Genomic DNA, 16,596 nt, shown 5'->3' with positions numbered 1-16,596 from the left:
TCTGGCAGGGAGGCTGTTTTAGCTTCAATCTCCTAAAAGAGGGAACCAAACACAAAGCCCCGGTGTGCTAGAGTCAGGTTTAATGCGATGACGACAGAGAAGCAACATCTAGCAGCATTTGTATACATTCAACATGGTGCACCGGAGGGCAGCTGTCTTTTGATTTGGCTGTTGTTTCCACTTTGAGCAACTTCCTCCAAGCTCCCCTTGGCAGATGTCGTTAGATGCCGTTACTACATTGCCATAGATCCTAGAAAACCACAACATGCACGTTTGTTTGCTTGTTTTCTTTTGCTCTGCATACGTCATCTGGATCAGTGGTCTGATTGGTTGTAGTTCCATCTCCTTCTCCCACGTTTACCTTTCCTCACATATGCATACTTTCCTTCACTTTTTTCCTTTCCCACATGTACTGAGGTGTCTTAGTACACGACAGAACTCAATTTGGACAGGAGACCAATAAAGTCTTTTTAGGTTGTCTCTCACCACCCACAACAGGAAAAAAAATGTTCTCAACCAACTTCCTTTGTGTTGATGAGGTGAACCCCATCCTCACTGCCAAAGCAAATTAGATCAACTCCTTAAAGGAAGAAAGCAACCTTTTTTCAGACTTAGTTTGTTCCTTGGTGGTGAAAGACTTCTGATTTTAGCCTGTGTTTATAATGAAAGTAAATCAGCAGGAAAAAGAAAGCTCTTCATACTGGAGTCTTTCACTCAGTGAGTCTCACCGTCGTGGCAAGGCTCAGTACAGTTTAAGTGTTGATGGAAGAACATGGCGAGGGATATAATTGGCCGGACTTTGAGGGGTTTAATTTCTGATTACGTTGACCTTTCCAGAAAAAATCAACCAGAGTGTTGGTGAAACACCTTCTGTGTTTGCAGTGGGGACTTGGAGTTCACACTCCATGAAGTAGAGGGAAAATTAATTAACAGTAAATCATTGCTTTTTCCTCTTCTGCCCTCAGTCCAGCTGTTTTTATATGTTTCCTCAGTCTCCCTGCTTTTGCTTTATTTACAGATGTTCTTGAAGGCACTCTTTGACTTTGACCCTAAAGAGGACAAAGCCATCCCATGTAAGGAGGCTGGACTTGCCTTTAAGAAGGGCTCCATCCTTCAGATCATGAGCCAAGATGACGCAACATGGTGGCAGGCCAAATTTGAGGGTGATGCTAACCCTCGTGCTGGCTTAATCCCATCCAAACAGTTCCAGGAGAGGTAAGATACAACCCCAATGTCACCAACCCAAGTGCCTTTACGGCTGTCTCAGTCACATACGTTTTTTATCCCTGTTACAATTATTCTTTTCTTGCGTCACACTGCCAAAGAAGTCTGGATTTCTGCACAAGTTCTGGAATGAGTAATGACAGGAACTGATAGCGCTGGTACTGATCCACTTTGGACGGCAAGGTGAAGGAAAATTGCACATCAGTGCAGAGCTCTGCACCCAAGAAGAAAGACAACATGCACACAAAGGGAAGGAGGGAGGAGAGAAAAGGAAGGCAGAGGGCATTTTGCAAATATTACGACTGTATCACTTGTCATCTTTTCTTCTCCCTGTTTCACCTGAAAGAATGAACCTGATGGATACATAAGAGTGAAGTGTAGTGGTTATTATTCCCTGCAGTTCAGGCATGAAAACCTATTTGTCTCTTTTTTTTCTCATTTCTTGTAATCCTCTCCTCTATTCTTCCAGGAGATTTGCACAGCGACAACCTGTTGCCACGCTACCGTTCCAGAGGACCTCGAGCAAGCGGTCATGTAAGCGATATTATTATAAGGAGGAAGAGGTAGTAACTACCTCTAACTACCTACTGACTGTTAGTCTAAACTCATACCTGCATTTTACGCACTGCCAGACATCGCTGTACAGTTAACAGTGCTTCACGCCCTGTCGTCAGAGAAAGTGCCGGGTCTGGATTTACAGACTTCCCCTCCCCACCACCACCACCTCCCTGCCTTTCCATTTCATATCTTGATGTGTTGTGAAGTTTAACGTGAAGGAGGGAGTCTGCACATGATTTACACCTTCCAGTCCTAACACTGACCAGCTGACCCATCCAGGTCACCTCTTCACATCACAGAGAGCCTAACGACAATTTAATGAACTGATAATTGACTTACAGAGGTACTGCGCTGCACTGAGGATCACATTAATGTACATCACTGCGTGCCTGTAGACTAGAGTTAGAGTAACCCTTATTCTAGTACAGCAGAGCGTGAACACGAGGGTGAACACATCAGTTGGAGTACTTTGTAGAAATGTGCTATTACAAGCCTGGACGTAGGCGATCAGGGAACCGAGGGATTATAGTTAAATTACCCTTATAAATCAAAGATGGTTGATTGCTCTATAATGAAGACATAAGCCATGTTACACATTAAAAGAGCAGCAGCAGAACAAAAATAGTTGAGTTTTGGGTCATGTATAGAAATGAGGCTCAGTGTTGATATGTTACAGTGAACATAACACAACAAAACTTCAGGTGTTCACATGTTTGCAGCATAGCCGTGACGAGTACAGTTCACCTATTATCCTTTGTCCTGCTGCTGAGTACAAAACATTCACATTTCTACTTTTCAAGGACTCACAGCACTATGGAATGACTCCCTTAAAGAATGAAGGAAGCATTTCTTACACCAGACACAATACTCCAATTGCAACAACTGCACTCTTAAAAATGTAACCCTCTTGTTTTGGCTGCTGTTTACACCACACTCATTTTCAAAGTGTTAGTGCTAAAAAAAAAAAAGACAGGGCTAGGCAATAAGTTACAGACAATGATGTCAAATCTGTGTCGATCACACCAAAGTACAATGCTTTAACCATTCAGCAAACTGCCGGTTGAAACCTCATCGAAGCGACTTGATGACGACACACCCAAGGAACCAGATTGCTGTTATTTATACTACTGCTAGGGGGCGCTTGTTTTAAAAACGTACCTATGGGCCGTAATTCCTGCATACGACCCATGGTTACATTTTTGTTGGAGGACAGTCTCTTACAAACAGCTGCCAAGTGACAATTTGCTTTATATATGATGAGCATTGTGAGTGCGCAGTACTGAGGAGGAACCTAGGTTAGTATTCTGTGTAAATCTCACCCAAAGTGTGGGTCAGCCCGCCCCACACTGACCAAAGACTTTTGAACAAAAACAATAAAAGGAAAGTTTGTCTAGTGCAGCTTTAATAGCTAGAGTAATGACAGACATCATCCCTTTGTCACAGTAAAAGTTATAAATACACACAGTGTAACGTCTTACCAGTATTTAGTCTCCTTTTTTTTTTATTCCTTCGGACTTTTCCTCTCCTCCTTCATCCCTTCACATCATTTGTTTCAATCACTTTGCTTGCTGTCAATCACACGTGTATATATAGTCTTAAATAACACACTGCCTTTCCTCTGCAGTGTACAGCTTGTCTCCTTCCTTCCTTTCATTCTGCATTTCCCAAACATAAACTCTGAAATATAGAGCTTGTACTGGGCTTTATGGGCCTGTTCTGGTCTCACAATGACCCCATTGAACCAAAACCCTTTTTTCTTATTGGCCATATTTTTCACTGTAGATTACCACTTTCAAACAGACATGTCCATTTGACTTCTTGCTTCCCTCAACATGGCAGTGAGCCCTTAATGTAATGTGAGTATTTCAATATGTAGCTTTGAAATAACTGACAGAGCGACACTGACCACCTCTAAACTTAGCATTAGTCTCGTTTACCTCAGATTGAAACCCTCAGTTGAGTTATGGATGTTGTCATTTCCTGGTCATGTTCAACCGCATACTGGCATACATGGTGCAGGGTGGCCAAAAATAGCCTGCTAAATAGTTTGAAACAGACAGTGCTGTGAGGTTCTCGCACTATTTCATGTAATGGCACAGTTCCCATTATGAGTAATGGGATTTGTAAAGTCTACCCCCCTCTGCTTCCCTCATGCACAGAGCGCAGGTGTTAAATGAAGCCGATTCCACTCCAACTCACACCAATAGATAGATAGATATTTCCCTGCTAACGTGTGTAGAAGTCGTTGATGTGATGCTTTCCGTATTTGAAGATTAGCTCGAGAACGATAGCAGCTTACTCAGGCATCAGTTTAAGCAACAAGCTGAGTGAATAAAAGCTTGATGGCCTAAAGGGAGGATAGACGGAGAGAGAGGGAGCAGAGGTGAGGTCACATTCAGTAGCAGATGTGGACTGGTGGAGCAGTGGTGGCTAAATCAAGATGGAGGGAGACAAAATTTGGATCCTGGCCCCATAGACGCTGGCCAAGCTGGGCCCTGGGGCCATAAACTACAACCTAATTGAAGGATATTGTAGAGACCCCACTGTTACCAAGTGGAGAAAGAGGTGGTGATTGAGGAGGGGGGTCCCTCTCTCTCTCTCTCTCTCTCTCTCTCTCTCTCTCTCTCTCTCTCTCTCTCTCTCTCTCTCTCTCTCTCTCCCTCTCCCTCTCTCTCTCCCTCTCTCTCCCTCTCTCTCTCCCTCTCTCTCGCTCTCTCTCTTTCCAGCCCGGGAGCTCCGTCGGCTAGAACAATATTGGTGTTGGCGAGGGGCTACGGCAAGCATTGCCTAACCGTGTCCGTTTACGCCTGACATTTGCAAGATATAAATAATCCCTTTCCTGACTGTTGCCTTTGCCACTTTCGTAGACGCATTCCTTCGGTTATGAAACTGTTTAGAGTGCAGTCAGTTTCACTCTTTAACCCAATTATTGATTGGCAGAAGCAAACTATTTTTACCTGCCTTCTGGTCACCCTGACATACCTGCCTCGTCCCTTTTTGCCCCCTGTTCCCTACAACTGATACCTGGCTCTGCTCCAGCCTTCCCCATCTGCGTCTTCTGAACATCCTGACAGCTCTCTGGGCTTTCTTACAGCATGTCTGTTCCTCTGTCTGACATGCAAACCTCTCCACTGTCTGATTGTTTGCTTTGGTTCGCAGTCCGCCAAACACGTGGACACACTTATGGCTCACCTTGGGGTCTCTCTCTCTGTCTCTCTCTTTACATTTTGGCACCATTCCTCTACGGTTCTCTCTCTCTCTCTGTCTCTCTCTCTCTCTCTCTCTCTCTCTGTCTCTCTCTTTATTCATTGAGCGAATGAACCATTTCAAAATGGGACCCAAGATTGGCCCTGAACTTCGCCCTGTGTTCAATTTAGCTGTCCATTTCATTTTTTTAAACACTTACAGACACAGAAGTCGATTTAGAAATATAATGGGTGTAGGCAAAAAGTAACATTTTATTCTCAAAGGTTAGGGCCAGATAACCCCACAGAGACCACCTTTAAAGTTTTAAAGATCAAGCTGTTACTTTTTTCCCATCAAAATTCCTACATCTTGGTTTATTGTCAGTATCCCAGTGCTGAATTACTCCCAACATTTAAACATGTTTAAAAATAGCCTTATAATGTAGACCAGCTCTGCTCTGTCTTTCATTCCTCTCCTCATCCGGACATCCAGTAATCAGCTCAGTGTTTCAGGGCCAAAAACATTCATGACAAAGATCTCATTCTGTGTCATCTGGAAAAATCCATGTCTCTCATGTTGATTCATAAAAATAGATGATCAGATGTAGATAACAAAAGAGAAAAAGAAAGTGACAGTGACCAGTCCCTTCAATGAAAAAGCTGGCTAACGGTGAGGGTGACATCAGAGAGCTGACTAGTGGCCATTCCCTTTCTGTTCTGCCGGGTGTTTAGCTGTGCCAGGTTTAGATTTAGAAGTATAATCGGATAGGATCAAACAAAATGAAGGGATTTTTCAAATTTCAAATATGTGACTGTAATGGATTGCATGACACACATTAAATTGCCCAATTTGGTTATCATTTACACTGTAGTGGTGGTAAGAATAACAAGGATGGATTTGACCACCATCCAACCTTAGCCCAAGACCATTTTAATAATCCAACCAATTACCAAATTTACACAAAGGAGAAAGACAAGCAACAGCACAGTTTACAGACTGACTCTCTGTTTCATCTTGGACCCATCATACATACAAAGTGTTTACTCACGCTAGCGGCCATATGTTTCCAGGACGAGACAATTACCCAGAGATGAGAATAAAGTTATCTCCAAAAGTACCAAAAAAAAAGACCTCAATTGTAAGAACACTGATTTATTTTCTAACAAACTCGAACATGTGCTCATCTTTCTCTCTTGGCCATACAACACCACACTTATCTCACCCCTTCTGTGGTGAATCTTTGTGTGATATATCTCTAAGTGTGCGTCCTTTTGCCTGCCATGAAGCGTCCTATAAGCTAACTGTTGCTAGACTGGTGGACTGCATCATGTCTGTGAACGTTGGCAGCCTGCGCTGAGCAAATCATAGGCTTCACTGCAGGCCTCGTTGTCAGTCGTCTGGGCCGACATGTTCAACTCTCACAAAGGCAAAGGACAAAAGTTTTGCTCTCAACATTGAAGAATTCTGAGCTCGCTGATTTACATTCTGCAGTGTTATCGCAGGGTGTTTCATTAGACTGGGAATGTTGGTACACAAAGCTACAAGGCCATTGGGCAATGGGAACATTCCCGTGGGCAGATAGGCGCTAGATGAAAGCCTTCCTTAGTGATATCAGGCCAGCACTTGGAAGGGTTGCGATAGCTTGATCATCGACATATTGTCAGCATTTTTCTCCTCTCTTAAGTTTCCCTTAAGTCTCCCACATCTCTCAAGCATCTTCTCTTCCGACTCAAATTTTGGATTATGTGCTGGTTCAACTTAAAATGTCGCATCACCGCAGGAGGAGGGCAACAAAACAAGATGTCAGATAAAGGCAGACACATTTGTTTCCACACATCAAAACAATCACCGCTCTCAGGCCAGACATTTCTTGCACGAAGCAACCTTTGGCATGATTGATCCGGACTGCTGTTTTGGCTAGCCCTGAACATCTCCTTGATGCAACATCTCCTTGAGCTGCAGCACGTTCTGGGAAATGAACACAGTGTGAAACAGTGAAACCCATTGTGTGTTATATGGTGTTATGTATGTTTTGATTTAACCCTGTTTGGCTCAAAATGGGAACATGTGAGAGGTGGGGGAGGAAGCATCTGTAAGTGCCTCCAAATGTTAACAGCATTCTGACCCAAACAGACACACACAAAGATCCTGCCTCAGCTGCCATCATTGAAAACCGTCGTCTTATGTCTGTGGCATTCTTAAATATGTGCAGTTCTTTCAAAGGTTTGCTTACATTTGATTAGACGGCATCCATGTAAAATGAATTTCTCATTAACCCGTAACTGTTAATTAACTCAGCAGCTGAGTTAATTAAAAGCAAAAACTATACCTTAAGTTGTGTAAGGGATGTCTGTAAAATCAAAGTGATGGGAAAAACAAAAAGAAATTGGTCCCAAATGACACTTTAACTCATCATTACAAACGATGGCAGATACCAGTGAGATTTAACAATTCAAACACACACATAAAGAGAAATTAAGAGAACAATACAACAAATGACGCATCTTTGGATGTGAAGACTATGAACACAAGGTTGTTGGAGCTGGAGACCATTGTGAGTATTATGCTGAGCATCAGAGAACACTTGATTATCTTATCAAGTACATCATGGAAATGGGAGACCAGCAGGATTACATAGTAAATAAGTCCAGGCCGAATAATGTGCACATTTACAATATAGCAACTCAGAGAGTAGACATGGATGACTTTTAGAGCTGCAACTAATTATCATTTAATAATCAATTAATCGTTTGGTCTATAAAATATCAGAAAACCTTAAAAAATGTTGATCGGTGTTCGTCAAACCTGGAAATGATGATGTTCTCAAATGTCCACAAACCAAAATGATTCACTTTTAATGATTTCTTTGTTATCCGGAGCAAAGAAATGAAGAAAATACTCACATTTAAGAAGCTTAAACTATCGGAAATCTTGTTTTAGTCATAGGAAAAGCTTCAAACCGAAAAAAAGTAATCAATTAATAATCGATTCATCGATTAATAATCGATTCATTGTTTCAGCTCCAATGATTTTGTTGCATTAAATCGCTCACACTTAACCAGAATTGACATGTTTAAGGAAGGTGATTGATTCATAAGGTCGTAAAATACAGTGAAAGAGAAGTACTTGAGGCCACCTGATCAAAGATCCACTTTAATGGGGTACACATCTACCTGGATTAGGATTTTACTCAGAAAATTGAAAAATAGTCGCTCAAAATGTATGAAAATGTTGTGGTTGCCCTTTGGAGCGTTTGAATGAAAATGTTTTTCTCTGTGTGAAGTGTTACAGGTTGCACCACAGACATGTATCACTAACTCTGTCTCACTAGGTAACAATGATTATAAAAAACAGAAATAGTAGAAACATGAATTTAGTGTGAAGGTTCATTTGTCGTAGTGAGACTTAGAAAGAAGAAAGAACTCAAGGTCCTGATACAAGTTGTTTTCCCAAAAGCTCACAACAGCCTTACATGGCCTTCATCAGCAGCTGCTTTTTGTTCACTTTTCATTACATTAACCTGGATTTGGTTTGAGCTCTCCAGTCTGTGATGAAGACCATGAGATTTGGCTGAAACTACTAATAGTAATAGTATTTGACATTAGTATTCTGCCCTCTACTAGATTATTAATGTAGTTAATGTAGTGAACTGTAGACACATTTATAATGTTTCAGATAAACAATCAAGCTCATAACTCTTTTTTCCTTTGTCTTGCTTTTCTAAGATGATGTGACGGTAGAGTTTGGTAGGTTTCTTCTTCTTATTCTCTCATCTCACCCTCAACTTACTTTTTGACAAACATTTCCGCTAACCGTGACTCATTTCCATTCCTGTTGCACTCACAGCTGAGGAGATTGAAGGTACTACTTGTCACACATCTCCCATTGGAGAGGCCTTTATAGTGTTACAATACCCCAGATGGTAAAACCATTAACCGTGACTTGTGTGTCATGAAAGGTCTCCCTCTCACCTCTGCTCTCCATCCTCTAACATGTGAACATCATCTGGAAAATCATTCCTTCACACTTTCTCCTTCTGAAATCCTTCACCTGATGCACTGACTTTTCAAAAATAATTTATTTAAAAAAACAAAACATCCAAAGCAATGGCCAGGGATGTGGTGGAGAACAAATCCAAATTCAGTTCATATGGATTTTTATATGAAGAAATTTCAGTGTCCTAAATAAAAGTAAATTGTTTTATATTTAGGGTAAAGAAGAAAGAACAGTTTAGTTAAGTGCTGTTCTTACCACTACATCAGTGGCTATTTCTCTGGACATGTTTAAACTATGATTTTATTTGATTTATTATCTATTTTAATCGGTTTGCCTTTCCAGTGTGGTGTTAGACGGGTAGGTACCAGCCACTGTCATGTCTTGCTCCTTTGTTTAACGTTATACTGTGCCTCTCTTCTGGCTTTTCCTTTCTTTCCTTTCTCATCACCAGAGGATGCTGAGTATAGTAGCGGATTTCACCTAGGTGAGAGATGCTGTCTTCTTGTCTTCCCTTCTTCTCTCCTTTGCCCTCCCAATGTAGCAGTAGCAGATTGGTCACAGTAGTCGTGATAGCGTTAAATGTCCGTGTGTCCTCTTCATTATCCCGCCGTGACTGTTCAGCCGTTTCCTTCCCACTTTGACCATGATTGTGTGTGACATGCTTCGCAGAAAAACAGGTATCTGATTTTCATAATGTGCTTGACGTATTCCTCTAAATCCTCAAGTGTTTTCAGTACAACTGATTCAGCTTGGCCTCCGACGTGAAAACACAGTGTAATTCTGTGGTGTAACACTAGCCTACATTGTGCTATTTCTGCCTGTTTGCTGACAACACGGGTGTACTGGCAGATCTGTTCATAGGTTTGCAGAATGTAGTAGTTATCCTGCTCTGGCTCTGCTGTGGGTCTGAAGACATCTTTGAGAGTGGTTCTGGATGGATTTGGGTTGTTTTCTTGGCTTTGTTCTGGAACTCCAGACGAGGACCAGCCCCGTTGATGTGGTCCCAGTCAAACTTAATGACAATTACCGTGGCTTGCTTTGGTTCAATGGCCCTTTCCAGAGAACTGCTTCCAATTCTGTGATTTGTACAGAAAATGTTCCCCATCATGTTTTTATTACCAGTGTCATTTTTCTGACAAATCATAAGGTATTGTCCCTCCAGAGGACCTCAGGCCATCTTAACTGCCTCAAACACAAATCCTTTCCCCCTCTCTGTCTCCCTCATTCTCTCCCACTATTTGGTTTTTATCCAGATGAGATTGAGATTAGGAGATGAACTCGTCTCTTAGCACAATACTCCATTTAGACTTCACAGTTTACAGGATAGCTAGGCACACACACAAGTTTATAAATACAAAGTCTGAACCATGACTGCCAAGCTCAGGCCGGGTCACTTCCCAAGGCTGAACTACGCCAAATGCCAGTCTGTTTTTTTCCACTCCCTTCTGTCCCCATCAGACTTGCCCTTACTGTCACCCTGCCTGCACCGGTGGGTCAATGACCTCAGCCTCTCCTCTTCCTTCTTGCTACCCAACAACGTGCAGAACTCTAGCGGCTCAGCAGCGTTTTTGGACTCCAGCAGGCCAGAACGAGGTTTTACTGAAATGAGAGAACCCTAGAAGGAGGAGAAAAAAATTTGTGAGTTATAATAACATCTTGTCTATGGGAGTACTTGCTGCATGGCTTTTCTGCCTGTTGGATGTGGTTGTATGATTTAATGTTGGCCCGACCCTAAAAAGTTTGAAATCTTAGAACTTACAGATGCTTTTGCAATGCTACTGAGGTTGCATGTGGAAACGATGGAGGCGGTGGGAGGGGGTACACAGTTGTTGTCCTTATTTCAGGGTTTGTTTTCCCTTCATGCCTCTCTCAGTGATGCAACGTCTGTAAGGTCTGTAGCCAAAAGTGATCCTCAAGCGCTACTCGGGGGCGAGCGGATTCCTGTGCATGACTTTAAAGCCAGCAGACTAGAGACTGAAGGAAGGAAAACCGTGTCCCATGATGCCTTCTTACCAATTGTTTCTAGAAAGCATTAAACGCCAGTTTGGACACTGAGTGTTTCTTTTTGTTGAATATGCAGTGTTCCTCCAGTGCTTCTATTATAACCAGAAGAACCTTCACTGGGATATAAATGCACAGATATAGTAACATTTCACATCACTGTACTTTATAATTCCAAAAGTCACATTCTGAACATCCAGAGAGAATAGAGAAAGAGAGTAGCTGAAATATCCATCAGCCTCTCACAATCCAAATATGTCCGAGTTATGGAAAAAATGAAAAAGTGTTATAAAGTGAAATAAAAATGCTCAATTTCAAATAATTAGATGAGTTCATCAGGCTCCAAATTGTCGTTGTGGATGTGCAGGGGCCAATGCATTGGGATGAGTGAGTTTTTCCTCCAGTCTGGGGCCAGACAGAGAGGGGACTTTGCTTCGAAAGATTGAAATGATATGCATTTTAATGGTTATCCAACATTTGGTTTTTATCAAAACAGGTACATACAGTGGCTTGACAGGTGCGCTTTCATCGGCCTCGGAAACCAATCATTTCAGTCGTTTTAAGAGCAGGAAAAGGGGGATGTGGAATTGACCGTGACTTTGGTGTATAGAGCATCTTCTCTGTCTGAACATCAGACTAATGAGACAAACAGGAAAGCAGGCATTTAGCCCAATTGCTTTTGGCCCCTTTTGACATCTTGATAGTGGCTTCAAGGACTGCAGTGGAAGTAAAGGTAAGCTGCACACGAGGCATCAGGCATCGTTTTGAGACGGGACATTCCTGAGCCTAAAGAGCTCTGGGATAAAACGGCGGAGAAAAACAAACAGCACTCGACATAAATGGACTTCTTGCAGCCAGAGGCCGACCGTGCTGCAGTATAAGCCTGTAACACTTGGATTAGGAGCCCACTTCCCAACTGCTCAGTGCAATGGCCATGGAAAGTACTCCCAGAATGTGTTCTCCTCAGATAACACTTTAATGAGTTCACCGCTGTGACCTGCTGCATGTACATATTTCAAATGTCGCACCAACAAAACTCACCTTTGGCATTGATTGCATTTATTACCAGATGAGTGATGTACATCGTAGCTGGCTGAGGCCCAGTTGGAGCAGGTACTGTGTGTGTACGCCACTGCCGGAAACATTTAGACACTTTATACAATCAAATATCCCTAGATCAGCCACAGAGTCCACTTTACTACTGTAGCATAACCGTTTTCACAGATGCCTCGTAGCAGCTGTGTGGAGGGAGCATCTGAAGGACACATGCATGTTTGTCTGGATATATCCTCTTCTCTTCATTTGCTTGCATCTCCAGATTCCTCGCCCACTTGCTGTCCTCCTCTCTCCTGTTTCTTCAACTTTCCTAATTCCTTTGCGATTCCTCTCCTCTCCAAATCCACCCCCCACCATCTTCATTCCTCTCCCGAGTCTTCTTCTCCTTTCCCCTAGTTTCTTTCTCAATTAATCTCCTTCTCTGATTCCTTTCCTCTCCTCATTTCTCCTGTCTTCATCACGTTCCTCTACACTTGTCACGACCCTCCTGACTCCTGGAGGCGTTTTTGTACCACATTTCTTTGACATGCAGTGACATGGTTCAAACCCTGTCTTTACAATAATCTCGAATCCGTAGAAATCCAAGCATATTTGGATTTGACAGTCTAGCTTCCCTTCCCTGTATGATGCAGGCACATTTTTGTAATTACACATTGGAAATGAATCATGCCTTTTGTATTTCTGTCACTATGAGCGGCAACACTTCTCTCCCTCGTATTCATTGTTGAAGTAATAACAGCTGACAGTGTACAAAGCGTCCTCCATCTCCCTCCGGGACCACGAGCCTTCCTCATCCCATCCAACCAAGACAGTAATGGGCACACATAATGAGTCTGAGAGAGCCCGTAATGCTTCCCACATTTGGTGCCCGCGAACGGGACTGTGTGTGTTACGGCTTCAAACCACAGCGTGCGGCATTGAGCCGAGGGCGTAATCGTTACTTAATCCTCAGCTGCCATGCCTGGTTAATTCCGTAGATGTCATCTCCATTAGACTAAAGGGAGAAGTTCTGTGCTGGGAGGGTCTGAATGAACTCTGCGGTCAGTTGACCTGCTGTAGGCAATGACCCATACTGCAGCGGGACTTTACACCAGGTGATTCCTCTGCTTTACCGCCATTCTTTTTCTTTCCCTGTACAAAATGAAGACTCACTGGAGATAAAATGGCACTTGTATGTTTTATTTTCTGATCGCCTACACATGACGCCTGCAGGGCCTGATGCTTGTGTTGCTCTCAGGCATCTTCTCTTTCAGACATCCATTGGCAAATGCAGGACTTGAGTGTTTTTGAGTCATCTGTCATTTTTTTTTGCTTTACTACACTGTCCTTTTTTTTTTTTCTTTAACAGTTGCAAGCCATGTCTTTTACAGATGCAGGGTCACAGCAGTTCACAGGGTATTAGTGTCCGAGTGGGCAGTTTGTATTCTCAGTTTAAAACACCAGGCACTGTCTGTCGACGCGATGCTGAATTTTCGACGTGGCTGTAAGATAGTATCACTCTGGAAAATGGGCTTGCAGGATTTGCTGGCGACGTCTAAGCAATTGTGTGTGTGTGTGTGTGTGTGTGTAGTCACAGCTTGTGTTTATTCGGTTACATATGCTCATCTTTTTTTCCTACACTTTTTTTTTCATGTTTCTGTTTCACTGAAAACGTTAGTGCGGACGTGGGTACATCCCTGTGATTGTAAGTTATCACCCTCAGCTCTGGCAGTTGTCCAGTCACGGCCTGGTGCACGTCGTTATGAGGTGCGTGTGTGCATGAGTCTTCAGCAGGGAAACTTTAATTCCGTCCCCTTGGATACACAACGTTCTTCTGCAGAAAACACAACAAGAAATTGCCACCACTCCACTCGGCTCTCATTTCAGGGAAATTCAAAACAGAACTATTGTCAATAAATTGGATTTTGACCTGTCAGGCCTCAGTGGATCTCAGTGCCACACATATCCGACATTCCTTCTCCTCTTGCGACCCGTTTTGCTTGGATCGTCTTATGACAAACATGTTGCTGTTCCAAGGCTTTCCGTGACAAACAGACAGGCTTTCTTCATTTTAGCAAGACGTGAATCATTCCTTAATTCTGGAGCAAATAAATTTCCATACCCTCTGTCAAATTCAGTCTCCGTCTGTTCTGACGCAAACCCCCCCTCCCCCCACCCCCAACAATTGGTTGCATTGCTGCTAGCTGATGCACCAAGCTTTTATTTGTTTACTTTTGAGAAGCACCATGACGAGGGAGGAACAAATCTCCCCATTATTTGAATGGAGCTTTTAAGGAGAGTGCACTGCAGGTCACGTTGTTCGTCAAAATGAATTCTTGCACACCTGTGTACTCTATGGGAAGCGTTAGCATTAGCAGCTACCTGGCCTGAGCTGAGCTGGCAGCTTGTCAGACTGACAGACGTATCAAAGTGACTTATAAAGTATTATTTTAAGCCCAATTAGCAAGCGGCATGTTTGAATGGTGCTGAATAATTCACCACATCTTGTGTGTGTAGGTTTTACATTTTCAGACGGCTCGCTTTCAATAGGATCTCATTAACATTACATTTGTGTGTTTATTGTAACAACGTCGACCCTTGTGGATACTGGTTACAGTTTCATGTCTTTATGGTAGAAATGCAGATGAGTGGCATGCGCTTTCCACTGTGTGGCAGAGGTTAATACTCCCTGGGTGGAGGCAGGGGGGGTGAGGGGTGTTGAAGGAGTAGATAAACCACAGGAGGAATGGCACCGACGATGTCAGCCGCAATTTGCCCACAGTGGAACAAAGTCTGCCTTAAATGTTTGATGTAACACTATATACTCTCCTTGTGTACCCTCGTGTATTTATACACGCGTTCATGCAAAAACATCGTTTCTGTGCTCCGGTGACTTACAGTGTGTTTCATTTGTAAATCAGCATTGGCCCATAGCTCCATTCCTTATTAAGGGACTGTTTGGAAAAGAACGAGCCGTGAAGAATGCAGTCTCCTTCCCTTCACTGCATGTTTGCGCGGCCTCACAGTGGTTTGAAAATGTTGTGGAAAGAATTAAGAGACGGGTATCAGTAGATGTCTCAGCCCCTGATTCTGCTCTCAGTCCTTCATTTCCACGCTGTCCTAATCTGACGCGAGCATGTCGGATCATAGTTTTACGTTCATTAATTACTGATTTGGTGAAAAAATTAAATAAAAGGCAGAAAACAGCCGTGACTATGTGCAGAAATAGGATATTAGATATCCTGAGGTTTGGAGATTTAACTCTTTTTAGTTTCAACCAACATCTGTCGTAAATATGAAACCTTAGTTGTCAAATTAGGACTAAATTCCTACTTTTTGATACTGTCATAGATCATCACATCCAGGCATGCGATCAGTATTATAAGAAACCTTTGCAGGGTCAGGCCGAGTTCTCAGTACACGCTGTAAACCAATCTGAAACGACAAATGTTGTAAAGTGTCGTGTGCACATCCAGCCAAATAATGACACACATGCATATCTCACTGTTATCTTCCAATAAAGCTACAATGTCAAGAGATTGCAAATCACAGCCTGACATTTATGTGAAGAACCGTTAGCTAACCAGCAGTAATTTCACACAGTGAAGCAGCGTTTCGTGATAAGAACGTCCAGTTTTTACTGATTTACACAAGAACTCGAGAGGAAATCTGAGGAAATCTGGCTGTAGACACCACAGCTTTCAAAACCAGTCTGAACGAACAAGGATGAGTCAGTCTCACCACGAGTTAAACGGCCACGTCCGACCATGTTTTGTGTGACTTTTCACAAACAACGTGTTACACTGCTTTTCTTACACCTACAGCCCTGCTAACACAGTATGAAGTATGAGACATCAGGCTGTGTGCAGGTGTTTGCCACTGAAGACACTGAAACGTATCATAAATGGCTCTGCACTGCTGCAGGCCTTATGTGCACATTACTTACACACCCTCACTGATACACATATCAAAACAAACGTCTTTTTTTGTCTCCGGTACCTTGTGGATTAACACGTGTCTGTCTTCTCCAGCCGGGTTCAGGAGGAGCTTCCGTCTCAGCAAGAGAGACAAGAAGAAGACCAACAAGTCCATGTACGAGTGTAAGAAAAGCGACATGTACGACATGGCCGACGTGCCCACGTATGAGGAGGTCGCCCCGTACCGCAGGCAGAGTGGAGCCAGACACAGGCTGGTGGTCTTAGTAGGTGAGTCAACACTCTTAACTGCTTACCTCACACTTTGCTTCTCAGTTTGGGGCAGCTCTGTTTCTATGAAACCTGGCACTGCTTCCTTTAGCATGGTGACAGATTCACATCGACTGGAGTTTTTGTGGCTCCAGAAGCCCCAGGTGGGCCTGGCCTTGCCCTCCCATGACCCCCGGGCCAGAAATGAGCCTCACAATGCGGGGACTCACGTATTTATTCTGGGCCTCCTTGGTTGAGACTTTATAGCACTCACTGGAAATGACAGAGCAGGCCTCGTATTAATCAGTCACATTTAATATTTTCATTTACGACACCTCACTCTTTATGTCCTCTCAGTTTTTCGAACTGATGGAATTGTTAACACTTGCCTGGAGGAGCGGGTGTTCCAGAG

General features: G+C 43.0%; 1 protein-coding gene across 4 annotated transcripts in view; it reads left to right on the top strand.

Annotated features, from left to right (window-relative positions):
• mpp7a (MAGUK p55 scaffold protein 7a) overlaps nt 1–16,596 on the top strand; it is a 124,358-nt gene that overhangs the window by 87,228 nt on the left and 20,534 nt on the right. For 2 of the 4 annotated variants that reach the window (XM_058629130.1, XM_058629139.1), the window contains exons 10-15: nt 1,019–1,215; nt 1,694–1,758; nt 8,694–8,714; nt 8,815–8,829; nt 9,416–9,448; nt 16,032–16,205. In XM_058629130.1, coding sequence (XP_058485113.1) covers nt 1,019–1,215; nt 1,694–1,758; nt 8,694–8,714; nt 8,815–8,829; nt 9,416–9,448; nt 16,032–16,205 — 505 coding nt within the window. The remainder of the gene's footprint in view (nt 1–1,018; nt 1,216–1,693; nt 1,759–8,693; nt 8,715–8,814; nt 8,830–9,415; nt 9,449–16,031; nt 16,206–16,596) is intronic. The other 2 variants (XM_058629148.1, XM_058629157.1) reach the window with 2 other exon arrangements.

This window comes from Solea solea, chromosome 1, assembly GCF_958295425.1.
Source record: "Solea solea chromosome 1, fSolSol10.1, whole genome shotgun sequence".
Classification (NCBI taxonomy): domain Eukaryota; kingdom Metazoa; phylum Chordata; class Actinopteri; order Pleuronectiformes; family Soleidae; genus Solea; species Solea solea.
Note: the sequence above shows the minus strand (reverse complement) of the source record. Positions and strands in the feature narration are given on the sequence as shown.